Genomic DNA, 27,503 nt, shown 5'->3' with positions numbered 1-27,503 from the left:
GGGGCTCTGACTTAAACGAGCCCCGCTGCAGTGGAGGACCCGGACCCTCTGCAGCCCAGTGACGCCGCAGGTCAAGCCAACCAGATGGGCCACCCACAGCCCTGGCTGGTGGAGCCCCGCCTGAGGACAGGTGAGTGTCTGATGGGCGACCGAGGATTCGGGATGGCTACTTTGTCTTCTGGCCTTTCCTGTGAGAACCAGGGTCTGCCTTCATGCTGGCATGTGCTTAAGGCCAAGGGATCTCAGAGAGGTGTTGAGGTCCAGAGAGAGGTTAGAAAGCTTGGACCAGCTCTCTTCAAAGCTGACAGTTATGCAGATTTTGAGGAAATGGCAACCCACTCCAGTATGCTGGCATGGAGAATTCCATGGACAGAGGAGCCTGGTGGGCTGCAGTCCACGGGGTTGCAAAGAGGCAGGCACGACTGAGCAACGGACACTCTCACATTCACTTGCCCTAGAGCCAAACTCTACCTTCCAGCCCATGACCTTCCATTTCCCAGACCAGGCCCACGTGTCCCCAAGAGAGCAGGAGGGAAACCCAGGCCCAGGAGAGGCACTTCCACAGTTCTGTGTCTCCAAGGAAAAGGACATCCACCGGCACAAAGGATTGAGTAAAAACCCTTTAATAACAAAATAACATTCACGATGTAGCTACTTCAGTTGTCTGGAAAACTCAGCTTACACTTGATTCAACATATCACTTTCCACAAAGTTTTTTTTTTTTTTTAAAAAAAAAGGACATAAAATGGCATAACAAAATATACCTCGAGTTTCATAAGACAAGGCTTCTTGGCAAATCCTAGTTAATAAGCCAGACCCATGCGTCTCTCGTAATAAAAACTGTTGGGCACACTCATGTCTCAGACACTCCTCTGTTTACTTTGGATTGAAAATACATTTGAACTTCATAGATTCTACAACACCTGCTTCGAGAGGATTCGTGTGTGGGTTTGTGAGGGTGAGGAGAACTTGACTGAAACATCCATTTGGTTTTATGGCGGAAGAACATAGAAAGCTTTCTGGGAGATTAAACACGATTACAATCATAAACGGTCTTAACAAAAATCGACTTTAAATTCTTGTATCCATTCCTGTCTTTGGCAGATTAATAAGGGAAGAAATCAAGACTGTCTATTACAAAGCTTTCATTATCATGATCTACTTTATAAGGCCAAATAAAATGCTTCTTGGCATTATTAATGAAAGCGCATTCTCAGTATATTCTCGTGGATGGTTGTATGAATGTGCTACCGTGGGTGATTTCCAACATTTTGCAGAGCAGGCTGCGGCCTTCCCACTGCTGTTTCCTAAGCTGCACTCCTATGCAAAATAAAGTATGCTTGGCAACTGATTTGGTTTAATGTCAAGCATGTTGATTGGGGGAATAGGTAGGAAACTTGAGAATGGGCCTCAGGACCCAAAATAAGAAAGAATAAGTTTGCCCAATCCACTGAAAGTGAAAAATACTTTTTGAGATATAGGGGCCTCAGATAATTAGGGAGTTTAAACAAAGATGGTTTTACTAAACTAGGTTTCAAAATTTCTCATACACACTTTAGGACAGATGTAACATTGTTGGGCAGAAAAGAGTAAGCTAGAATCATCTCTCACTCTAGGGAGGAAAATCCATGATATGGGTGCATAGGTGAAGCTTTGAGGAATGACCATCTATCTTTGCCCCCCAAAAACTAGAACAGCTGGTGGAGCTGTCCAGGAAAAGGGACAGAGAACCCAGAGAACAATTACTGATACTGATGCCATCTGGATTGACCTGACAAAACAGTATTCTTCCAGGAGACCAAGCATAAAGTGGCCATTCCCAAGCAAAGACTCAGGAGAGGCGAATCCCGGATCAATCTGCATCTCCATACAGGTGGCCAGTTGTGTCTGAGGTCAGGAACAGAAAGTCAAAATGACTCTCCTGTGGGAACTTAAAAACGCAGAGCTGGTTTTCAATGCTTGTTTCCAAGCTCCTCTTGTATGGAGTAAGATAGCTGGGTTATGAGAATCTGACTGGGGAATTCGAGTTGGCAAACTCAAACTTGGAATGACCCTTGTCATCACATTTGAACTCGATTTAGTCTGACTCGGTTTGAAATCCCAACAGAGGTCACGGTATTTTCGAGGTGAGACAGCTCCCAATAAAACCAATATTACCACTGTCTGAGGCTGAACTGTGTACATTTTCACAGTTTAATGTATACACAACTGTTCCACAACCGCTAACAAACAATTTGGCGCCCATGCATAAATAAAGTCCATTGAACCAAAGGGGAAGATCTAGTTCAAAATGAAAAACGTTGCTATTTAAGACCACAATGCATCACATTGCTAAATTTTTAGCCTCATGCATAAAATTATAGCACTGATTGGCAGTTGCTAATTATAATACTACACTGTTAGCACAGAACAATTAATTGTTCAGACCAAGTAGCACAAATGTAGAAAATAATAAATTTTCTTTTTCAACAGAGCAAATGAACACAGATTGTTTCTTCAGCAAAATATGAAACTGTAAACTTTGGGCTCATTCTGCAACTTTCCCCAATCCAGAATAAATAAAATTCAAAGGGGGAAAAAAAAAAACATACATTTTTTTTTTTAAGCTCACCTTTTCGTCTATTACAAAAGCACAACCTAAAACGTATAAAGCTTTTTTTTTCCTTTTTCTTTTTTTAAATCACAGTTACCAAAAGAAACAGTGAATAATTTATTACATACGCTATAATAACATTACTCTAAACACTATTATCTATGAGGTATATCTGAGAAAATTCGGTAAGGAATTGCGCGGTCTGCATTGCCAACATGCCCAGGTTCATATTAAAGCTTTGGAACCATGAAGAACTAGAAAAGGGGGAAGAACAGGGGAGGCAGAGGAGAGACAGAGAAAGAACCTTTGGTATTAGTACAAATCTTGTTTGCAGGGTTGCATTGCAAAGCACCACAGTACAATAAGCCCACCAATTTACTGTATGGAGGCCCAGTGGAAGCTGAGGTATTCACAGGAAGGATTAAAAAAAAGCACAGAGAAGTCCAGACTGGCTAAATCGTTGCTTTGGTTCAAGCAAGGCACTCGTCCCGTGGTTACGTCACACTTTGCAAGTGAAGCATGAGGCTGAGGGGGGATTGCTGAGGAGGGGTCTGCCAACCGGGGGTGTGTCCTGTGTTCAGGCCGCCATCCGTCTCCCCGCGCTCCTTCTAGGGGCTTGGTGGCTGGAAGGCTGGGGAAGGCGGTGTTGGCTTACAGAGCACGTCGCTGCTCAACCACCAGATCGTCTTGGTCTGGGAGAACACCTGTCTCCCAGGTATTTGGAGAATGCTACTTCCAATAGGAATTTGGGAAGAAAACCAAAGCAATTTGCTATCTGAAAGTCAGGCCTTACACCTTCGCCTGGTATGGGGGGCAGATGGAGCTTGGAGCCTGTTTGGACCGGAAAGAAGATTCACATGGGTCAGTATACTGCTTGGAAACGACAGGAAGGGATAACTGGGTGTTCCTTCAAGTCTGGCAGTCTAGCTTCTAATTTCCTCTATTAGCTATTACTCACATCAATGCGTGGATTGGAGGAGTTGACTGGTCTTTTCCCTTCTTAGCTTCTTTGGGTAAATGGTCATATAAAAGCTGAAAGAGAACTACGTTAGTTGAAATGCAAAATACTAGTATTCAATAAACAACCATCCAGACTGGAGGCTGATCTTCGCGTATGTCTGAAACTCATTTGGCCAACAGTTGAGAATGATTTCACCTTGCTCTTGTACAAATCACTCTGGTGACTGAATCTTAGTGGTGAATTAATCAGTTAATTGACTCAAAAGAAACCTAAGACCAGTTCACTTCATGAGTAAGAAGGGAAAAGAGAAGTAACTTTAAGCACTTGTTTCCTAAACTGGCATATTGACTCCTCTGAAATTTTGTGGTCATCTTTTGCTCCTAATGAGTAATGCTTCAGCATCCAATGACACAAGGCTTAAACTTCTCTCATAAGTACAGAGGTGCCCTCGAAACTATGTGTTGTGTCAAGAGGAAGAGGGAAAAGCCGAACAACTTAAATGTCACACGTGTAAACGGTGATCAAATTTCCCTTCGCTGACAAATACTGATCTAAAAATATGCATAACAATTCAACTCAACAGACCAAGAATGAACTTTCTCTTCTCAATGCATCAGAAATGAAACTCACTGAATCTACAACACTCTGGAATCGGGAGGTTCAACAGTGATCTCAGTGGAACCGTGTAACTTCCAGGGCGAAAACCCCTCTCTGGGCTCTAATAAATCAAGGCTAACCACCTTGACAAGCAATTGATCTCATGTGACTTTGAGGTTCTAGCTAGATAGACACCAAAATACCTATGACTATCTCTACAGGGTAAAAATGTTCATGACAAGCTCCAAGCCCTCTTCCTCTTTCCAACGTGTGGCCCGTCTCAGGCAGAGGCGCACGACGCCCAGAAGGCTTGACTGGGCTTTGCCTCTGGGTCAGTTACTTGCCTTGGGTAACTATTTCACTCCTCTGGGCCTCCAGGGGCTGGACCAAAAACTTCCTAAGGTCCCTTCCAGCTCTACCGTTCAATGACTAGGATTCCTATCACTGGAAATCTCAACTGTGATAGCTCCAAAGTGGGGAACAGAGGTCGTGGCCGGGACCGAAGGCCACTTCGAACCAGGCTTCTTCATCAGTTTGGAATTTCAGGAATCCAGTGACAGCAACATCTGAACGTGCATCCTGGACACGTGGAGGGGACAGCGAACACACGAAGAAAAATACAGAAAACATCCCTTTCCCGACCAGCAGCCACTGTCGCATAGATTAACTACTTCTTTGGGGTATCTGAGCTGTGGCCATACATGCCATACATCAGAGAGAAGAGTTAAAATTATAAAAGAGCACAAGCGAAATGCAGACCGCACAGAGAAAGAAATCTTTGGTATCTTTGGTGTCATCAACACGATTAAAATTACAAATGGAAAAAGTCAGTGAGGTAGCCTTCTTTGGTTCTCACTAGAAATAGAAAGTTTTTCCTTTTTTTTTTTTTCCTTTTTTCTGCTTTTTTTTTTTCCTTTTTTGTTTGTTGTTTTACACACACACAGAGTTCATTCTTGGAAGCAGCTAGTGTTAAGGGTTTCTTTTTGCTGTTCTGATTTTTTTTTTTTTAAATTTTTCCAGTTTCTGTACAGAAGCCCCGAAATCCAGGCTGGTGAAGCAGGGTCTCGGCATGCGTTTTCTGAATGCACAGGTTCGGGTTGAATAGTCATTGCTTGTCCACAAACTTTGCTCTGTTGTCCGTCTGACAGCAAACAAACTGCAGTGCTTTCTGTTGTTTTAAATAAAAAATATAAACTATATCGTGCACCTTTTGCAGATGCTGAATAAGTTAAATAAATAAGTTACAATATGAAGGCTCTGAAGGCCCCAATAATTAAAAGGTGAAGTTCGCTTGGTACCAGGTGGGGCTGTGAACTTAAATAATTTAATCACTGTTACTTAAACTATTTTCAAAGTTAATTCAAGAAAGAAAAATACCTCAAAAAATTTCTTTTTTTGTAACCTGTATTTCTTCCCTGTCTGTAACAGAATTTCTCTGCTTTATAAAGCAAACCTTCAAGGGGATTCTAAAAGGGATCGCGCATCTCTGATGCACCATTGGTCTAGGTTCTGATAAATAAGCACAAAGAGTAAAATCAGAGTAAGCAAAGATGATTAAGTAATTATCAAAATCCTATACATTCAGTGTGCTAAAAACTAATTTAAATAAATTAATTACATTTATGGTACTTAGCTTGTTGGGTTATAACCCAAAGAGATAATGGGAAAAAAAAAAAAAGGTTTCTTTTGTCTTCATTTCTCAATGGACAAAACGTATAGCCTCTTTCCACAGTCTAAATGAAAATAAAGCAGAAAATTATAACCTCTGAACTTTCTCACGTTCAAAAAGACCATTCAAATGTGACAAGCATGAAAAAAAATCACCATGTCCCTCCCTCTAGCTGACACAGCCCCCCCAAGACCACATCACCATTTTCTCAACCCTGGAAACCAGAGCCCACTTTTTTCCTCATTAGTTCGTACTTGCTACTTTTTCCTTCTTTTTCCTTTTTTTTTAGGTGTGTGTTCTTTTTTCAGGTCTTTGGATTTAGCTTTAGTTAATGAGAGATCCACAACAAAGCTATTCAACCGAAGTCATCAAGCACGCACGTCACTTTTACACAGATGATTAAATAAAATCCAAGGTTTCTTAAAAGCTGAGTTTATCTTGGATGTGACCAAATGAACGGAATTCCAAGTGTATGGAATGAAGATGCTGGGATTTTTTTTCCCCCCCTGCACTTTTGTTTTCAATGGTACAATAAATAATAAAAACAGTGTATACTGTAGAAGTAGCACATACATGTGAAATGATCATTTAAAATGTATTTATTGTAACAGGGGACAGTATGTATGGACATATGGAGGTGTCTGTGCAGTCTGGACACTCACAGGTGAAGGGTGTTGCTATAGTTGCCTATGAGAATACATGGTGAAAGAGGCGTCTAAATCTGTATACACTCAAGTGGAAGATGGTACAAGGATTAGGCAAATGTATCTACCAAGGTTTATGCAGTGGGAAATATCTCTGCTAAGGCTGTAGCAGAGTGGAAGACTTCCGTGGAATGAATAGATCTGTAGACATGTGTGTTTTCCTCCATTAAAAGGGAATGAACTGGTTAATTCCAGGCAACCAAACTCAACACCGGTAAGGAAAGCTTAGGCTCTGGCTTTCACTTGCCTCCGGCTGTCAGCCTTTTTGGTATCTGAAAACAAGGAACACTTCTGGTCCCCATGGGGTTCATGGAATAGCCCATCAGCCTCAACTGTAAGTTCAGGGCCTATCTAAGTGAGGCTTTATGTTATTTCAATATTTAAAAATTTTTATAAACAATTCTGAGACTTTCTAAAACAAATAAACCAACCCTCCCTCCCCTTGGCCCTTGGAAAGAAAAAAATCATAGGTAGAAAATAGGCATTGGGACATCCATGTTTAAAGCCAACATCACTAACTAGGTAAGATTTATACAGCGAACTTGGGTACACTTGCTTCTTTTAGTAAGGATTTTGTGGCCTTATTTGAAAACTATAATCTGCTGTTGTTTTAGAGGCGACTTGGTCTTCGCTAAATGTACAAAAGCTCTCCAATCTTACAGGTAAACATCAGAATGTTATAGGCAAACCAACTGTATCCCTTTTCTGTCTACCATCTTTCACTCACTCTTCCTGGTTAGGCTAGCAAGTCTGAACCACAAGGCATAGGCAGCAGCAACAACCAAAAACTCAGCTCTGATTTGTTAGGAATTGTGACAGTTACTGTCACAGTCCATGGGTTTGGGCTTTGGAGTCAACCTTTCTTGACCACATGGATCATCTTTTTCTCTACTTTTTCATATACTCCATTATTCTTCAACAAGACTGGGACCCAGTCTGTTCTTTTTCTATTTTTAAGGAATTCCTATTCCTACTATACAACCTCCTGAAAGTCAGAGTTCATCACAAAGGTATACTGTCACGATGCTTTAGGAACAGTATAATCAACAGACACTTTTATAATTCTACCAGCATTTTCAAAAGTGGGAAAGTGTCCCCCTGCACCCAGGTGGTAGTCATATTTTTCAAAAAGCTGTTCAACTTTAACATATCAGCATGAATAGGTGGGCACCCAGCATAAAGAAAAATGGTTGATCATCAAAAGGCATTTATGTTTGGCTCTGAAATACATCGTTTGACTTAACAAAAATGTGTGTGTGTGTGTATCAGATTTACTCCTAATTTTGATTTTATTTTAGCTAGAAATAAAAATGAGCTTGAATTTCCAGAGCCCGCAGTTGCCAGGAGCCCTCAGGAAAAGAGACCCTGCAGAGGTGATTTCTCCCAAGTGTCAGGCTGTCTGCCTTATTCCCACCTGTACTGTTAAATGTTACAACCTACACGCTATTTTACATTTTGGAAAGGCCTTTAAATATTGTGGATGAGTTTTTATTGTTGTTGCTGTTTTCTTTTTTTTAAAGAGTAATATATTGGCTCTTTTTTAAATAAAAGTTTCCTGGAATGAAAGAACTACATCCTCAGGACAAAAATCACATTGAAAACAAAAAAGGAGGCAAGCCTATTTCCCTAAAGAAATAAAGAATTTTCCAGCCAATAGCTTTTGGATTTCCATTGTCTCAAGAATGTGAATTTGGTTTGGAACTGTCCCTTCACACTGCCCTGCCCTTAACATTGCTAATGCCTGGAATTTTTCTTGGATTGAGGAAATGGATCCTAAACTATAACTAAGTCCAAAGAGTTTTTTTCTCTAAAATTGTTAACCTAAAATAAGTTTTTAAATGCTTGAGGAAAGACATACTGGGTCAAATTCCATTATAATTCAGTTTGCAGGTTTTTGCTTTTTTTCTTTCAGATTTTTAACAAATTGAAATTCTGTAGGACTTAACTTTTAAATACACAAATATATAGATACACACATATATTTATATATGTACGTAAATAATTTTTCAGAAGCAAGCACTTCTCTCTGATATGGCATTATTTGCTATGAGACATTTATCAAAACCCAAGAGGGAAGTTCTTGCCTTTTTTTTACATTATGACATCTCCCTCTGGTCCCCAGGAACACTGAGGGTGTATGTGTCTACACTTGCTTGGACCCGGGTTGAAATCTGAGGCCACGAAGGCAGCCTCTTTCAGTGTAGACATCTTCAGAGGACGCCAGAGACCCAAATGCTGAGACTGGCATGTCAAAGAATCACTAACCAAACCAAGGAGGCTTTGCTCCTCAGCCCAGTCTCGGGAAGAACAAGCATTTCCATTGGCCATGAGTCACAAAGTTTCATTAAGAAAGGCCCAAGTTGAAATTTGCTTTTATCAACCCAGTAGGAGCATCCCCCTGCTGAAATATGCTCTTTTCTTGGTTGTTTGACAAAGGAGACATGGAGAATGAGCAAGAGACGAAGCGACACAGGGCAAAGTCAAGGAACACCCTGGGTGGGATGAATTATTAAAGCCACGGAAAGTCACTCTCTTTCTGGGGCTCCAGGCTGCTGCCTCTGCAAGGGGAGACCAACGTGGAGGGGGCAAGGAGCTGGGACCACAGACAACAGGTCTTCCAAGCAGGAATCAGGGATCCTCCCTAAACCTTGCCTTGTGTTTGCTCTCCAGGACTGAGACACCCCTACCCCCCAACACTGCTGCCTCACCCCAGTGCCAGCCGTGGGCTGCACACGGGCTTGTCTAAACAAACTGGTCATTACCACCCTGAGGAAACCTGATGAACCCATTGCAGCAGGAGCTGGACTTCTGCGAGAAGTCCCTTCGGTGGATCTACTCATTGAGGGGCATCTCGAACACCCCAATGGGACAGGGCTCCTGGAGAAGACGTGTCTGGGCTGGCCTCATCTCTGTAACTGGTGGGAACGGACCACTGAGCTTCCCCAGCAGTTAGAGAAGATGAACAGGCCCCTCCCCGGCCATGGTGGATGGATGTCACTCCATCCTGATCTTGGCTGAGACAGAGAACAGAGATGACTCGAAATACACATAACACTCATTTGTCCCACGGACCCATTTATCAACACGTTAAAACGTTGACATGCTTGAACTTGACTTTCAATCTTTCCCAGGAATTTTCACAGAAATCGGAATACTCTAAATCATCCACACTCTGGGATGGCATGAGAAATGAGCAAAGCTCTGAAACTGAGTACTTAAGTGATGAAGCACTTGACAAAAACAAGACGTGAATTTGAACAGCAATAACTTTGGGTTATCGCCAATATCAAGTTGAATCTATATATGTATTCATATATTATATATATCTCTTTCTTTAGAAATGCAACTTTACAGCTGATTTTTTAAAAAGCTAATAGAAAAGTAGAAACTGACAATCATTTTTACATGTCTCCCCCCACCCCCAAATGAAGCCCTGTTAGGATGTAGCGATCACATGAAGATGAGGCTTGTCAATTCCTCTATAAATTCTTTGGTTCTGTGGCTCGGGAGAGGACGCATCCCCAAGACCCCTACTCCTGACCCTCACTCTCCTTCCCTCCCCTGATGATGAAACTCTGAACACAGAAAGAACCAAGAGAAAGGGAGGGTTAAGCAAAGAACATTCAAGTGACAGTATGATTCCCCACGCTCTGCTGAGCAGAGAGAACTGCTCAGCGCCCCCAACATCTTAAAGTGGAGTTCCATGGAATCTTCTGAGAGACTCCATGTTGGGTAGAAAGCCGTAAAACAAAATGATAGGGAAACAATAAAATCAAATAAATGACCCTTTCCTCTCGTTGCTCAGAAACAAAATTGATTACCTTTACACACAGATCAATGGCGCTATTAGTATTTAAGCCAGGCAAGAGGGGATAATGAACTGAAACAAAGGTGTGAGAAATCCTCATCTTTGGTATTGTAGCTGTTGAGGTTTCTGTTGCTCTGTTCCGTGTTCTTTTGAAAAACTGCATAGGCACAAATTAAAGACAATCTTCAACTTTTAAGATTACCGCATGAGTCGTCGGATGAAGCAGCAGCCACGGAGGCTCTTCCTTATTTCTCTTCCTGTCTCAAACCCTTTTTAAAAATCTGCTTCCAAAAAATGTCCCAAGAGGTCTGTTCGAACACAGTGTGTCTCGATGTTTTTTCTGTTTCTGTTTTTTTTTTTTTTTTTCTTTCTGGCGTGCTTCCATCTTGGTGGTGGTGGATTTTCATGGATGTCCATTTTTCTTTATTCATTTCAATGGGACAATTTTGTTTGCTGCAGAAGTAGGTGCAGAAAAAGTTTCTTTGGTTTCGATTAAGTAATTCATTAAAAAAGTCAGTCTCAAGTGTCTGTAAAGCATCATTGCAGCGTTTGGCTTGCTTTGAACACCCCTGTGGTGCCCACCTGGGGCCATTCACTGGTAAATATGCACATGGTGACCGTCGCAATCTCCTGGGGTCCTGTGGGCCCTCCTCCACTTGCTGTGGGAAGGTGACAGCCAGGAACCAGAGAGCCCCTCGCTCGGTGGCCTGGCTAACATCCGTGGCGTAGCCGGTCCACTCAGCCCAGTGATGAGCCAAATGCGAGCGCTGAAAACCATTTGGAGTTACACAGGTTTTCTGACTTCTAAAAGTAATCACAGTATTTCTTTTCAGGCTAGAAAATGGCAAGTAAGAAATGTCTTTGGTTTGCAGTATTCTGCTTCTTTGGTGTGCTGTGTTTTCCTCCAGATTTATTCAGCTGTTCTGCTAGGATGATTCAATAATGGAAGAGATTCAGGACTAGATGATGGTTATGAGTAACATGTTTGGTGGTTTGAATTCTTTATTTTTTTCCTTGCTAAGAAACACTGAAAACATCCCTATTGATGGGATGGACAAGGGAACAACCCAAATCTGAATGTGTGAGAATGTATTATGTGGTGGTCATAATGCACAATAGGAGGGACCAGGTGATGGATAACCAAGAAGGATACATTTATGATCTAAAAAAATCTAGATCTTTTAAAATGCTGCATTTGCTCTGTATACCGTAACAGTTAAATTGGCCTCCTGAGTGTGCGTTTTCATTATGTACAAACAGAATTTGTAGCAAACTGCAAAATGTGCTTGAAGCCATATTCCCAATGATTCCCTCTTGACTTCCCAATTGGTGTCTTGAAAATCCAGATGCAGTGAATCCAGAACCTCCCTCACTTCTCTATTTATCTTCGTTGTGCTTGATACTTGGCGCTCCAGTGAACTGACTTGGTTTGTTTTATTTTTTGATGGATCCAAGACCACATGAGATTTCCAGGAGGTAAGGAAAAGAAAACTGTAAACTGGATCAACTTAAAGCTTTCTAAACCGTTCAATGAAAAAAGATGCCTGAGTTGGGAAAAACAGGTCCTTGGATTTTTTTTTTTAACTTCCATATTTAAAACTTGTGCTCAGTAATTGTCATTCGGATGGTTTTTTACGTTATGGCTGTGAACGTTGGTGAACTACGGTTTGATGAAGCTAAGCACTTGGAAAGCAAATGAGGTCATTCTTGTTGCTAGATTCTTCTCTTACTGTAGCATCTTGGGAACCCAAACTCAAGAGTCCTTGTACAAGCCAGATTCCTACTACTGACTCATAGGAACGCTGACTCCAAGGGGCTGACAGGACCCCAACTGGGATGCTGACATTCTAAGCAACCCTGCTTGGCTGACACTGGGCTGGAATTGACTTGTTCTAGGAAGGCCCCATTTGGGTTCCTGGGGTGCTTAGCACGCTCGCTCAGAGGACAATGTCCGGTTCAAAGAGATTAGTTTTCAGCTTGCACGTGGACTCCATAGCCATTAAAAACAAACGAACGAAAAAGAACACCTGGCCTATGATTACAGCTAGAATAGAAAAGTTTCTTTTCAAGAGAATTGTGCTTTCAAATCACCAGTGAAGGGCCCCAGCTAAGAATCCGGTGTCTCTTTCCTCTGCGTTTTCTTTGGGTATCGGGTGTCCTCGTCGGGAGGTGGCTTGTGCCCAGCCGGGAGGCCTTCCGTCACGCTTTGGTGCAGGCGCCCGAGGCGGAGGAGGCGCCGCCCGAGCTCAGGTCGTCCTGCCACTTCTCCAGGCTGCGGCGCCGGGCGTTCATGAAGAAGTTGCTGACGGTCGTGAGCTCCAGGCCCAGCTGCTGGGAAATGGTGATCTGCATCTCTTTGGACGGGCGCTTGTTCTCCTTGAAGATGGCGAAGAGCGTTCGGCGTTGGAGGTCAGTGAACACCAGGCGGGATTTCTTCTGGGAATTGTTCCTGTCCTTGTTGGGCTCTTGCTCTTTGCGTTTGCACGCTGGAAGCGGAAGAGAAGGAGCAGAGAGTCAGGGTGAGGCTGAGACCCGACCCCCCGCCCCGAGCTGATGGACTGAGAACACAGACAGCCTTGCAGAGCGGATGTAGACCGTCAAACCTGGCTGCCAGTAACCAGCCTTCCCAGTTCATCTCTGGGTGATGGAAGGCATCCGTTAGTGGGGGGACGGAGGGAGGAGGAAAGAACAGAGCTGTCCTGCACACTTGGGTCTTTGAACCAAATGCTGTTGCTTTCTCTTTCACCCCCGCCCGCGCACCCCCACCCCCTTAAAACTCTTCATCTGTGAAATCGGGTGTTCTGAAGAAAAGGACCCCTTCCCCTGGAGGAAGCCTGCTTACCCGGTTCCTCTTTCACAGGCTCCCTCTAGAACTGCTGAGAGCCGAGCCACGTGACTTTCTGGAGTCGAAACTTAAAAGTGGCGTCATTTCTCAAAACCAAACCTTCCACCCACGTGACTCAAAAAGTTGTGAACAGAAGGAAAGGAGTGACGCATGATCCCAACCCCAAAGCCCCTTCTTCTAGACGTTGGAAAAAGTTAACACACACACACACACACACAACCCACATAAAATCAAACAGGCAGGGAAAGTCCACGAAAAAGTTGGTTTAACCAGTTGTAATTTGGCTGGTCTGAGGTGAAGCTAGTACATGAAGACCAGGGTTGAGGTTGGCAGAAGAACCCACATTTGCAGGGCATCAGCTTAGAGCCTGAGATATGTGAATAAGTAGATGGAGAGTGCCTGATTCAGTAGCTGGGTCTCCCCACCGGGGCTCCCAGCACACTTCAGTATGTCTCATTGCTTCTGCTTACCCTACAAGTTCCTGGAAGGCAGGCATCAGGTCTGTGTGATGCTCCCGACTGGCTCTTTTTGGAACCGTGGACACAACTGAATGCCCGGGATGCTGGGGACAAGTGGTGTCTTGGCTCTTTCAGGAATGTGCACATTTCACAGATGGAGCAGGTCCCCGAAAAGTAACCTCTGATGGCTAGTGCAGAGCATACGAGTCACAGGTTCAAACACGAGAACACTGGACAGAAACCTCAGCTCATCTGAGGTTTCTGTGTAGCCTCAAGAGCCGACTCATCGGAAGAGACTGATGCTGGGAAAGACTGAAGGCAAAAGCTGAAGAGGGTGGCAGAGGATGTGACGGTTGGATCAGACAGCATCACCGACTCAATGGACCTGAGTCTGAACAAACTCTGGGAGACAGTGAAGGACAAGGGAGCCTGGAGTGCTGCAGTCCATGGGGTCGCAAAGAGTCAGACACAACTTAGCGACTGAACAACAACAGACACAGCTAATCCAGGAAAGGCCCTCAAGGAGGGAGCAGAAGTCTAGCTTTGAGCATCCTTCCCTGAATCAGCTCCTACTGGACACTCTGGCCCCAGCTGAGCGCTCCTTGGACTCTTCTGACATTCCCCCAAGGCGAGCTGTCTGGAGTACTGTCTGGAAGCCTTTTCAGACTTCTCAAAGCCCTGATTTGTGAGTCTTGCCTCTGAGCTTTGGGTCAGGTCATTTTTTACTCTGGATTCTGCAAGGAGAATGAGCTGTAGCGGGGGCTGCGGTGGTGTGAGTATCAGGGGAACATCCTTCAAATGTCTGGGTCTTAGGATTTAACCTGAGGACCAACACTCAGAGGAAAGATATTCTGGAAGCTGAACTCCCCCCGGCCCAACTGGCCAGCCACCCTGTTGGATGCCATCGGCCATAAAGGGCTCACTCCTGAAATAAGAGAGAAGCTGTGAGAAAGGGCAGGGGCAGGAGAGCACTCCAAAAGTAAAACTGTTGGGCGGCATCAGCTCCGCTAAACCCTCTCTCTCCTCCTGACTTTTCCTTCTCTTACTTCCAAAAGTAATCAGATTACCTTTGAAAATTAAACACAACACACACATGAAAGTGAAAGGCACTCAGTCCTGTCTGACTCTTTGCGACCCCATGAACTACAGATTCCACAGAATTCTCCAGGCCAGAAAACTGGAGTGGGTAGCCTTTCCCTTCTCCAGGGAATCTTCCCAACCCAGGGATCGAACCCAGGTCTCCTGCATTGCAGGTGGATTCTTTACCAGCTGAGCCACCGGGGAAGCCCACATATACACACCTGTAAGAAACAATTTGTTTCATTCCAAACCCAGATCTCTTGGAAAGTTTGGACTCTCAGTTAAAGGGCACTTGCCCTGCAATGGGAACTCAGAAAGGGCTGAAACGGCTCACAGTTACTCTTTTCCCATTGGAACTTCCCAGTTAAGATTTCTTCTTTGATTATCCCTGGGAGGATTTTAGACTTTAGTCGGATTTTGGATATTTACTTTAGCCTTGTTGGTAAACTTAATCTCTCTAGTGCAATCCTCTACAACCGTGCTTCTAAAGTTCAGAGTGGGGACTTCCCTGGTGGTCCACTGGTTAAGAATCCAACTGCCAATGCAGGGGACATGGGTTCGATCCCTGGTCCAGAAGTTTCCTTATGCTACAAGGCAACTAAGCCTGTGTGTCACAGTTACTGAGGCCCACACGCCCTAGAGCCTGTGCTCCACACCAAGAGACCACCTCAGTGAGAAGCCTGCACATCGCAACTAGAGAGCAGCCCCTGCTCGCCACAGCCAGAGAAAGCCTCCCTGCCGCAATGGAGACCCAGCGCAGCCTAAATAAATAGATACTAAAAAAACAAAGTTGATCTGCTCAGGGATTATCTGGGAAGCTCGTTCAAACGCAGGATCGGAAGCGGTCAACCTGGGTGGGGCCCAGCAGCCTGCATCTCTAATGAGCTTCCAGGTGACGCGGCCGCTCCACATCCTGCTCTTGCTTGACCACGTCCAGCCTTCCTTGATTCACAAACCTAACATTCCAGGTGCCTGTGCAATATTGTTCTTTATAGCATCAGCCTTGACTTTCACCACCAGACACCTCCATGACTGAGCGTCACTTCTGTTTTGGCCCCGCCGCTTCCGCTTCCTTCTCTCTGGAGCTGTGAGGAGTTGCCCTCCACTCTTCCCCAGCAGCATACTGGATGCCTGCTGACCTGAGGGGCTCCCCTTCCAGTGTCATGTCTTTTTGTCTTTTCACGCTGCTCATGGGGTTCTCAGGGCAACAATACCGGAGTGGTTTGCGTTCCCTCCTCTAGCGGACCATGTTTTGTTAGAACTCTCCACTATGATGCATCCTTCTTGGGTGGCCCTGTATGGCATGGCTCATAGCTTCATTGAGTTGTGCAAGCCCCTTCGCCATGACAAGGCTGTGATCCTTGCAGGGGAACAAGGATCTGTCTGGCTGGTAGAGTCTCAGAGGAGCACCCTGATGGAATGGAATGTTCTGGAACCCAAATGCCTGGATTCTAATCTGGGCTCCTTCATCTCCAAGACATGGGATCTCAGTAAATGACGCAACCTCCCAGTGCCCATCTTCCTCATCGGCATAACGGAAAGAAGGCGCTCACCTCCGTAGAGGCTTCCATGAGGCAATGCGTGAGCGTGCCGCCTTCCCTCTGGCTGGGTTACCCCAGGAATCCCAAGGTAGGTAAGTGGAAGAATTATTCTTACTTTAAAATGAAATAAGTGGAGACCTGAGGGTGTAAGTGGCTGAGCTGAGGTCACATTCCAGGCTGGCTGCAGGCCCAGGGCAGGCGTCCGGCCCTTGGGTCTCTCCACCTTCGTCCTCTACAGAAATGGCACCCACACCCCGGCCCCTTAGAGAGAAACTGCTGCAGGGCACCCCGGCGGTCTGTCCCCAGAAATCCTGACTCTCACCTTGCGGGGCAGGGCTCTGGAATCTGGGCTTTCACAAACCTCCGAGGGCGCTTCTGAGACAGGAGAGCCTGTATGCGCAACCCCATAGCCACATCAGGTCCCCGGATTGCTGTTCCCACCCCAGCCTCCCGGGATAAGCGTGCCAAGCCTGCATTTGGAAGATTCTGAATGAACAGTGGTGCGGGGAAACCGACTGATAACAAGATCTGGCCACATATACTCTACCCGCATCGGGTGAGACCTCGGTTAATTCGATCTCTTTGGGTTAATCACACAGTCCTCAGCCTCCATACCAGTATTGATTATTCTTCAGGTAAGGCTTTATTGGTGCCTTAAAAAAAAACCATTAAGAAACTGAAGTATAGTTAATTTACAATGTTGGGTCAGTTTTAGGTATACAGAAAAGTGACTCAGTTATATATACATATGTGAACACATACACACACACATATATTCTTTTTCAGATTTTTCCACTATAGGCTATTACAAGATTTTGGATATAGTTCCCTATGCTGTTCAGTATGTCCCTCTTCTTTATTTTGTATATAGCAGTGTGTATATGTTAATGTCAAACTCCTAACTTAACTCTCCCACCCCATCCCTTGCTATCCCCTTTGGTAATCATAAGTTCATTTTCTATGTCTGTGAATGTGTTTTTGTTGGTAAATAAGTTCACCTGTATTGATTTTTAGATTCCACATATAAGTAATATCAAATATTTATCTTTCTCTGCCTTACCTCACTTAATATGATAATCTCTAGGTCTACCCATGTTGCTGCAAATGACACGATTTTGTTCTTTTTTATGGCTGAGTAGCATTCCATTGTGTGTGTAAATACACATTATGTGTGGCACATGAGCACACACACACATATGTATCTCACATCTTTATCTGTTAATCTGTTGATGGACATCTATGCTGTTTCCATGTCTTGGCTATAGTAAGCAGTGTTGCTATGAACACTGGAGATGCATCTATCTTTTCAAATTATGGTTTCCTCTGGGTATATGCCCAGAAGTGGGATTGCACAGTCATATGGTAACTCTATTTTCAGTTTTTTAAGGAACCTCTATACTGTTCTCCATCATGGCTGTACTAATTGACATTCCCACCAGCAGTGTGGTAGGGTTCCCTTGTTCCCATACCCGATCTAGCATTTACTACTTGTATTAATAGGCTTTTTAATGGTGGACATTCTGACTGGTGTGGGGTGTATTTGTGCTTTTAAGAGGGTACTTAGGCAGTGCTGGTGCTGGTCCAAGTTGGCCTGTCAGATTGTATTTGAAGATATACCCATATATGAGTTGAGAGACAAAATGTTAAAAGTTTAACATTCAGCAACCTGTAGAGAAAGAACAGATCAACACATCCTGTGTATTCCTTCCCAAGAGCTTCCCAAAGCCGAGAGATCCCTACCAACAAACGCAAAGCTGCAGCCTGCGGTCTGACAATGCACAGAAACTCCAAAAGCCCAGAAGAATGAGGCAGCAAGTACATAACATGCCCAAAGTCCTGAGAGTTGGCAGCTGCCACCCCATGGTTCCTACAAAAGCAGTCAGGAGCTGAAGGAAGGTACAAAAAGAGGGCAAACATCTGCTTTGCAAGTCTAAGAAAAAGCAGACAGATCGAACGACGTCTGGGAGTTGGCATGAAGGCAGGAACCTCAAAATTTCTCAGACAAGATGTGAAGTCAGCTATGCCCAGGGGCACAGTCAAGAGTGTCAATGGTTTTGGTGTGAGAACATTGCGTGCTACAGTCAAATACCCATCTCAAAACAGGTCGGGAAATGCCAAGTAGCTCCCGAAAGCCCAGGAATGTGTGCTGGAAACCCAACAGAGGGTGCTCATCACCGGTGTAGATGAGCTAAGCTCCTCCCACTCGAGGTAAGCTCTGCTCCTGAAGGGTGGGAGGTCAGCTCGGGCGCCTGCCAGCACTGGGTTCTGCCTCTTCTCACTCTTCCAGGAGAGAAGGGAGGGCGTGCCACGGGGCCGTGTGTGTGTGTGTGTGTGTGTGTGTGTGTGTGTGTGTGCTGCTGGATGGGAGGAGGGAGACAGCCCCTAGCCATTCCCCATCTTCCCTCCTCTCTTGCGAAGTGGTCCCCATGTGGGCCATGGAAGTTTGAGAACTCATTTCTATGGCAAAGACAAGGAGAAATCATTTGCGTGCAATGAGGCTGCCTGTTGGGGCTGCATAGCTTTTTCTCCCCTTCTGGGGCAGGACCAGTATCAGCTCAGATGGAGAACACTACCTGCCTTTTGTGGGTCAAGACCTGGGACCAGCAGATTACAGAGACAGAGGCACCTGTGTTCAACCACAGAGGTGACAGCTACTGCCCAAGACAAGTGGACAAATGTCTCAGACCACCGGGCTGCCAGGGTGAAATAAGAAGGGAAGCGCTGGTTTGCGGCTCAAGCCCTCCAAGATCCCCGAGATGCCCGTTCACCTGTTCGCTGGTGGCCACCCTTCAAAGGGGCAGAAACTGACAAAGAAAGTTCATCTCTAAGCTTGTACCACTTCCCTAGAGTGGATCTTCCTAAACTAGGAGCGAGAGAACTTCTCTCTACCACTGGCCCTTTCTCCCTGCCTGCCCACCCCCCCACAACGGGGCCAGGCCACTCCTGGGTATCCTCAGGGGCTCAGCTGTCCTCCGGCACCCAGGACGCCATCCAACACCCGCACACAGGCAGCCAGGCACATGGCGAGGTGGTATGCCCGAAATCATTCCCATGAGGAGGGGATTCAAAGGGAGGTGGGACAGGGTGAGGGGCAGTATCAGAGACTCGAGAAAAACATGCAGGAGGCCGCGACAAGCGACGTCGTCATGGGCTTTCCTTTCACGCACAGCTGGGGAGGCCCCCACCCCACCTCTGGCGGTCACAAAGGGCAGAGACCGTGTTGTTCCTCTGACGGAAAAGGCTCATTTTCACCCATCACTGATTTTCCTGCCTGGGACAGAGGTCTTTGGTATTTGCATGCCCTGAATGAAAAAGTTCAGTGACTTGCTTAGGGCACCTGATGCGAGGAGCCGACTCATTTGAAAAGACCCTGATGCTAGGAAAGACTGAAGGTGGGAGGAGAAGGGGACGACAGAGGATGAGGTGGTTGGATGGCATCACCGACTCAAAGGACATGAGTTTGAGCAAGCTCTGGGAGACGGTGATGATGGGGAAGCCTGGTGGGCTGCAGTCCACGGGGTCACAAAGAGTCGGACACGACGTAGCACCTGAACGACAAAATGAACGTCGGGGCTGACAGTAGGCCTGGAAGCCCCTTCCCCGCCGCTCAGTCCTGAGGGGCCCATAGCGGCCCCGCTCTGTCGGTTCTGCACGCTTTGTAGCTGAGAACCACTCCCACCCCCACGCCATGGGGATTCTGCCCCAAGAATGCAGGTCCCTGTTGAGAAAACGCACGGGACAGGCTCCCGTCTGTTTCTGGGGAACCCGTCTCACGATCCGCTGCACAATCATGAGCACCAGAAGGGTCCCTTGGACTCCGGCCTGACAGCCTCAATTGGCAGAAAGGAAGCTGTCTCACGGAAATGAATGACAAGCCTAAGACGTGAAACAAAAAGACGCTGTAGGTTTACTTTTCTTGAGGCCACGGACGGGGGACAAGATGACATGGACGCGGGCAGGGCAGTCCCCGCCCAACCTGAGTCCAGAGCCGGCTCTGCCAGTCAGCGGCCGGGTGGCCGGGGCGTGACCGCTGCACCTCCCGCCCCCTCCGGGGCCCGGACGGAAACATCCTCCTGCCGAATGTGCCTTCCGCCTTCCTCTCCCTCCTGCCTGGTACCGTCCGTATTCCCAAACCAAATGCAAACGCGGTCTTTCTCCGTGACTTCTCAAGGGGTCCGAAGAATTAAGGGCATCGTCAGCCATTCCCCGCAAGCCGTTATCACACACAGTCCCTTCCACCTCTCGAGTCCCGTGGTGGGCGGGTGCCTCTTTTGGGGATACTTACCCCACCTTCCTTAGTGGAATATGGAATCGGTGCGTCTCTTCCCTCCCAGTCTAGAAGCTTCAGTCCCATTAACCTTTGGACCACCTCGCAGGGGTGAGGAACTGTCTGCTGGTGAAGGCGGTCTGAGCAGGCACCCATTGTGAGTTAGCAGGGGGGTCACTGTGGGTACGAGGTGGTCTCTGGGGTCTGGAAACATCCGCCTCCCAATGCTTGTGCTCTTGACTCACACCTTTTAGATTTGATTTTTATTTTTTTCTCTTCGTTTAAAATTAATTTTTATTAGAGTTGTTTTAAATGTTGTGTTTCTGTTGTACAGCGAAGTCATATATATATGTGTATATATACGAATGTGTGTGTATATATGTGTGTGTCCGTGCGTCCAAAAAAATCCCCTCACTTTGAGTCCTTCCTTCTCATTCAGTCATCAGAGACCGAGTATAGTTTCCTGTGCTATAAGGCTTGTTCTCATTAGTTATCTGCTTTATACATAGTATCTAAGGGCTTCCCTGATGGCTTGGTGGGTAAGGAATCCACCTGCAATGCAGGAGACACGGGAAATGCAGGTTTGATCCCTGGGTCGGGAAGATCCCCTGGAGGAGGAAATGGCAACCCACTCTAGTATTCTTGCCTGGAAAATCCCATGGACAGAGGAGCCTGGTGGGCTATATAGTCCAAGGATTGCAATGTGTGTGTGTATATATATGTGTGTGTGTGTGTCCAAAAAACACCCTCTGTTTTGGACTTCCTTCCCATTCAGTCACCAGAGACCAAGGAGAGTTCCCTGTATTCAAGGCTTGTCCTCATTAGTCATCTGTTTGATGCGTGGATATGTCGATCCCAGTCTCCCAATCCCCCACCCCCCATTTTAAACGCCCATCTTTCCTGCTTCCTCTGAGTGGGGTTGGTTTCTTCTCCTGAGCTTTCTGGACCTTCCCAGTCCTCCAGGAGCCCAGCAGCCCTTTCCGGCTCAGCCTCCCCTCCCGCCCCTGCGCCCCCTCCTCCAGGCTGCACTCCCTTCCCCCAACACTGCCCAGCATCACCTCCCATGTCAACCAGCCAGCCTGGGAGTCCTGCAGAGGTAGACCTTTCCTTCCAACCCTCTTCCCTGGAAACCACAAACACACAAACCAAAGACAGGTCCTCGCAGAGGCCTGGGGGGAGGTGAGGGGGCCGTGCCCCCCAGAGCAGAGGAGCTGTGGCCCCACCAGCATGACGTGATGCCTGGAGATGCTCACGGATGGCAGTGGAGAGCCACCCCCCACCCCTGCACGGCACCCAGAAGACGCGCCGGCCTCAGGTGCAGGCAGAGGAGACTCCTCCGTGCTGTGGTTTCTGCCCCCGGGCTGGCTGCCCTCCCGTGCTGGCTGATGCTGAAGGCGGCCTGCCTCAGCTTCATCGGGTCAGTGAAGGTTTAACCCTGCCAGACTGACTGCATCCCTCCCCCCCGGGAAGAGGCCACTGAAATCCTCCTTCAAAGTCATTCTGCACAACAGCCTCGGTACCAAGAAGAAACAGCTCTGAGGGCAGGCGTGGCGAGGAGGGAGTGGGCAACTGAGGCTTCCAGGAAGCAGGGGCGGGCACCCGGGGGAAGCAAGGCAGCCCGGCGGCGGGACCCGAGGCAGGCAAACTGCAAAACTGGCCCCAGTTCTTCCCCTGCCACCATCCCGGCCTCCTGCCGCCACTCTGCAGGGCCTCCCGGCACGAGATGGAGGCGGTCTGCTCTTCCTGGATCTGGGCTGGCCTGGTGATTTGCTCTGGCCAGCTGACTGTGGCAGAAGGGACAGCCTGGGCCTCCAGAAGCCGGGTGCCTTGTTCACGCTCCCTCCCGGAGTGCTGGATGCCATGTGACAAGCCCAGGCCAGCCTGGGTCTGCCCACCCCAGCCACCGACTGCCGCAGGCCCAGCAGAGACCACCCAGGTGTGGCCCGGCACAGCAGAACGGCCCAGCTGACCCGTGGACTCCTGAGCAGAAATAAACGCCCATGGCTGCATGCCACCGGTTCTGTGGTTCCGTGGTAGGTCGCATCCCTGTGGCTACACAGAGCTGATAAGGAAGCAAAAAACGACCGTCGCCTTCCTGCCCAGGCGGTGAGTCAAATGCAGGGTGAAAAAAAACCTCAGCCTAAAGTCCAAGACCTGGTCGCCAATTTTACGTTGGCCACTTATCCACTGCATGACCTGGTGCCTCCGTTTCCTCATCTGTAAAATGGGGATGGATACTAATGCAAACCCTTCCAGACATCAAGGGGCTAATTCAATGCTTGGCACACAGTCAGCGCTCTGTAAATATCCTTCCTTGCTTCACAGGGAAAGAAGAAAAATGGGGGGGGGGGATGGTAAGAAAATGAGGTTAAGAATTTAGAGTCTGAAATGATTTGCCAAGACTTGATCAACAGCAGATGAAGTGTCCGGAGAGCTTATGGCAAATAAAAGGTTAAAGAGTTTTGTCTTCCTTGTGGAAGTTGCCTCGGAGCCAGCTCCTAGCCTCCTAGGAAAGGTAAGACTGTGACAAGTTTTTACATACGTGTCCGGGATCCTGATAGGTTTGGGACCCCTAGTGTTTCCTAACATCACTAATTTATGTCCAAACACATTCTGCATGTGATGGGTATTGTGAGCCCCTGATAAATAATGCAGGCGTGCTCTATTCTCCCCGCGTTCAGTAAATACTTGCCCTGAACAGTTCAAGGTGATCTGGCTAGGGCACCGGGTGGGGCTGGGGTGGGAAGCCATCGGGTGTGCGCTGGTCAGAGCAGTCCCCTAACCCCCCAGGATACGGGTTTTAGAACAGTGCCCAAGGATCGTCTCCAGCTTTCATAGGGAGAGTCTGAGGCCGCCCTCCTCCAAGGGCTTGTGCAAAAAGGGGGCCTAACCATCTCCAGCAAGGAGGGCCCAGGCACAGGGGCTGCACCTGGGGTGGGACCCTCAACCGAGGCTATTGACGGTGATGCAGAAGTCCATTACAGAGCAAGGTCATGTCTGCGCCTCCACCCTCATGCTGACAAACCTTTGGGGTTTTGAGGTCAGAGCAAGGGAAATCAACTTCCTTACTTCCCCGCCTTGCTGTCAGGATGGGAAGAGGCATGGTTGTCTAGGAAGGCCCCCCAGTTCCTCAGGAGTTAATCTGCATGCTCAAGAGCTTTTGAAATAATAACAGCATCCCTTGCATTCAAATAAGGAAGCAAGAACAGAAGAGTTACGCACTCTGGTAGTACATATTTAATGTTCGGGAAGCCGTAATCTGATAAATCATAGCAATGCGGGCTCCTCAGGCCAACGGGATAGGTCCTGGCACGTAGCTCCAGGGACCAGCAGAGCTGGAGTTTGAGACACAGGATGGGGTGGGCTCAGGGTGGCCGGGGCACAGATCAGTCCCCAGGGAGGCGGGAGGGCTTGACGCAGGGGGAGGGGCTGCCAAGGACAAGATCTTTTCATCATTTATCTTGTGCTAAGATTTGGAAATTATAAATACTTTGCAGTTCAATGCTTTGCAGTTTTCCCTGCTTCTCTGTGACTCCAAACCTTATCATCAAAGGCCACCTTGGTCCAGATGACCATAGAGCAAGTAGGGTAAACGACCCCTGAGAGCTAAATTCCAACTCCTCTCTCATTTCTCCAAACATCCCTGGCCTGAGTCAGGGGGAAACTTAATGGCTTTGTCTTTGGGCTGGGAGCTGACTTTCCTCACGGACCGGCTGCCCATCCATGCGGGCAGCAGACCCAGGGGCACCCAGGCCAGCGTCCACTTGGGTGGCCAAGGGCAGAGAAAGGGGGGTTGCGCTTCCCCAACCGACTTGTCGTTCTCGGTTGCTGGGGTTTTATCCCTCCTTTTGCTCCCTTCTAACTGGCCTTCCCTGGTGAGAAAACCCTCTAAACCATTTGGCACATTATCCTCGACAGCCAAGATACCCTGAACCAAACAACCCATGTGCCAGTGAGCAAGCTGCTGCCTGGCTTATTATTCGAGCAAATGTTACTGGTGGGAGATGCTGGAGCAGGAGGGAGAGAGGACAGAGAAAAAAGACGAGGGAGGGAAAGAGAGGGGAGGGGACCACGCATGTGTGAGCATGCACCCTTCATTCTGAAGACCCTGGAAGGGGTCTGGTCCCAAGTGCAGAGAAGCCAGGAGCCCCGGGAAGCCTGGCGTTGCCTAGAATGCTTGATCCCCACCTGGGGCTTCACCTCTGACCTGGGCACATCGCTGCCCACCTGGGAGTCCCGCAGTGCCCTCTTCCCCCCGTCTGGAAAACGTGGGTGATAAGTGAGAACTCACTGTGCTTCCTCTGGCCCCGCCCCTGCCTTCACCCGGGCTGGGGGATAAGCCGGATACGTGGGTAGGTTTAGTCGCTCAGTCGGGTCCGACTCTTTGACCCTGTGGACTCCAGCCCGCCAGGCTCCTCTGTCCATGGGATTCTGTAGGCAAGAGTACTGGAGTGGGATGCCATTTCCTTCTCCAGGGGATCTTCCCGACCCAGGCATCGAACCCGGGTCTCCTGCATTGCAGGCAGACTCTTTACCATCTGATTGACCAAGGAAACTGGTATAAGCAGGTAGGTGACAAGTAACCCAGCACCTCCCCCGGGTCTATTCATTGTCGATGAGCGGCAGCGAGCCAGCCACCCTCCGGAGTTCTCGTGCCTCTAAGACCTCCTCGGAAGACGACAGGTTTTATCTCCTCTGCCTGTTTTCCCTTCAACACACAGTCACTGGAGGGGACTCGGCAAATGGGGTCCTTGGCTGCCTGACCATTTGCTCAGAGAGAGGCCAGCGAGGCCCCAGAGGGGGGTCTCCAGAGGGGGGTGCCCAGAGGGGGGTCCCCAGAGAGCGAGTCTCCAGAGGGGGCCCCCAGAGGGCAGGTGTCCAGAGGGGGGTCTCCAGAGGGGGCGCCAGGTCGCTGCACCGTGCTGCCCGCTCTCCCCACGGCCCCTCCGGGTACGTTCTGCCCGAGGGTGGGGCTCAGCCGCCCAGCATGGACGTGACTTCTCCTCCCCTGCTCCTCTTTCAGCAGAACCTCTGAGAGTAAAATGGGGAGCCCCAAGGAACAGGCTTCCAACAGCGAGGTTCCGGGTCAGCTGGTGAAACCACGGAGCCCTAGACTGGCGGGGCATTAGAGACCAGTTGGTCCTCTCCTTTACTTTAGACAGATCCAACCAGTCCATCCTAAAGGAAACCAACCCTGAGTATTCATTGGAAGGACGGATGCTGAAGCTCCAATTCTTTGGCCACCTGATGCGAAGAGCTGATTCATCGGAAAAGACCCTGATGCTGGGAAAGACTGAAGGCAAAAGGAGAAGAGGGCAGCAGAAGATGAGACGGTTAGATGGCATCACTGACGCAGTGGACGTGAGTTTGAGCAAACTCTGGGAGATGGTGAAGGGCAGGGAAGCCTGGCGTGCTGCACTCCATGGGGTCACAGAGAGTCCGCGTGACTGAGCGACTGAATAACAAAGCAGTCCAGGGCTCCCGGGGCTCTTAGAGGTGTCATGATTTGCCTGACTCTGGCCACAGGAGTCGTGACTGAGGCCTGAAAACCCAGATTCCCTCACTGCTCACTCAGTGGGTTTGGATTTTTTTTAGTTTTTAACTGACTTTTGGCTGTGCTGGGGTTTCACTGCCCTGCAGATGTTTCTCTGGTTGCGGCGAGCAGGGGCGGCTCTCCAGTTGCAATACGCGGGCTTCTCTCTGCCGTGGCTTCTTCTGCAGCAGACCACGGGCTCTGGGGCTCGAGAGCACAGGCTCAGTAGTTGTGGCACGTGGGCTTAGTTGCTGTGTGGCTTGTGGGATCTTTCCGGACCAGGGATTGAACCAGCAACTCTTGCATTGGCAGGCGGATTCTTCACCCATGAACCACCAGGGAGGCCTCTCACTACAGTTTTTATTCTTTCCTTATTAGAATAAATCTTTAGAAGGCACTCAGCTTTTGGAATCATGACTTCTGGTCATCTTTTCTGCCTACGAAGAAGCCTGGCAAAGAGAGATCTTTAGAACTGCTGCGTGGCTTGCACTCCTGCAAGCTATCCAGGACGTCGTGAGTTGCTGAAACAAATATTTAATTCGGGACGGAATGCTTCCCTAAAAGTAGGTAGAAGAATCCAGTACAGCCTCGCCTAACTTCCCACTAAAATCATCTTCAAGACCGATTAATAGAATAAAACATAGAATTCACCAAACTGAACACCAAGACTGCCATCAACTTGCATGGGGGGACATTTATGAGGAATTTTCACCTAAACACAAGGTTGATGGAACTGGGTAGGAAAAATAACACCTGAGTCCTCCAGCTGTTCGGAAATTCAAATTAAGCAGCGATCACTCAACGTGATGGGTGATGCCTTTTGAAACAGCCAGTGCTGTCCACTCCCTTTTTACTAATACCTACTAGATTTGAAAACTGCAACTCTCAGAAGACACCTAGGGAAAAAAAAAAATGAGGGTGGGTGGGTAGAAGAGGGACATCAGTGGTGGTAGAGTGAGCCTCGGGAGGTACAGTCTCCAAAGGGCGCTCCAGGTGAGAATGAGGACAAGAGGACGATCGGGTGCACAGCATATCAGGGACGGGGGGTTCCTTGGTCATTCAGATGGTAAAGAAACTGCCCGCCAATGCAGGAGACATGGGTTCGATCCCTGGGTCGGGAAGATCCCCTGGAGAAGGGAATGGCAACCCACTCCAGTATTCTGGCCTGGAGAGTCCCATGGACAGAGTTTGGCGGGCTACAGTCCAAGGGTTCACACAAAGTTGGACATGACTTAGCGGCTCAACAACAACAGCGACATATGGGGAACTGATGCACACACATCATTTGAGCAGCTTGTCCGCAGCCTAGGAATGGACGCAGGTGATGAATCTATGCCAGTCCTGCAGAGCCAAGTTACAAGAAAGCTAGTTAAATGGTAGGAGCTGGGTTAGGTATATTAATTGGCAATTTACTGTAGGTCTGCAAGGTTGAGCGCACCAACATCCA

At 47.8% G+C, this 27,503-nt stretch overlaps 1 protein-coding gene across 1 annotated transcript in view; it reads right to left on the bottom strand.

Annotated features, from left to right (window-relative positions):
• Positions 1-607: 607 nt before the first annotated feature.
• ONECUT2 (one cut homeobox 2) overlaps positions 608-27,503 on the bottom strand; it is a 55,374-nt gene continuing 28,478 nt past the window's right edge. The window contains exon 2 of the mRNA XM_043889460.1: positions 608-12,818. Within this exon, the coding sequence (XP_043745395.1) occupies positions 12,532-12,818 (287 nt within the window). The 3' untranslated portion in view covers positions 608-12,531. The remainder of the gene's footprint in view (positions 12,819-27,503) is intronic.

Source organism: Cervus elaphus, chromosome 27 (assembly GCF_910594005.1).
Source record: "Cervus elaphus chromosome 27, mCerEla1.1, whole genome shotgun sequence".
Taxonomy (NCBI): Eukaryota; Metazoa; Chordata; class Mammalia; order Artiodactyla; family Cervidae; genus Cervus; species Cervus elaphus.
Note: the sequence above shows the minus strand (reverse complement) of the source record. Positions and strands in the feature narration are given on the sequence as shown.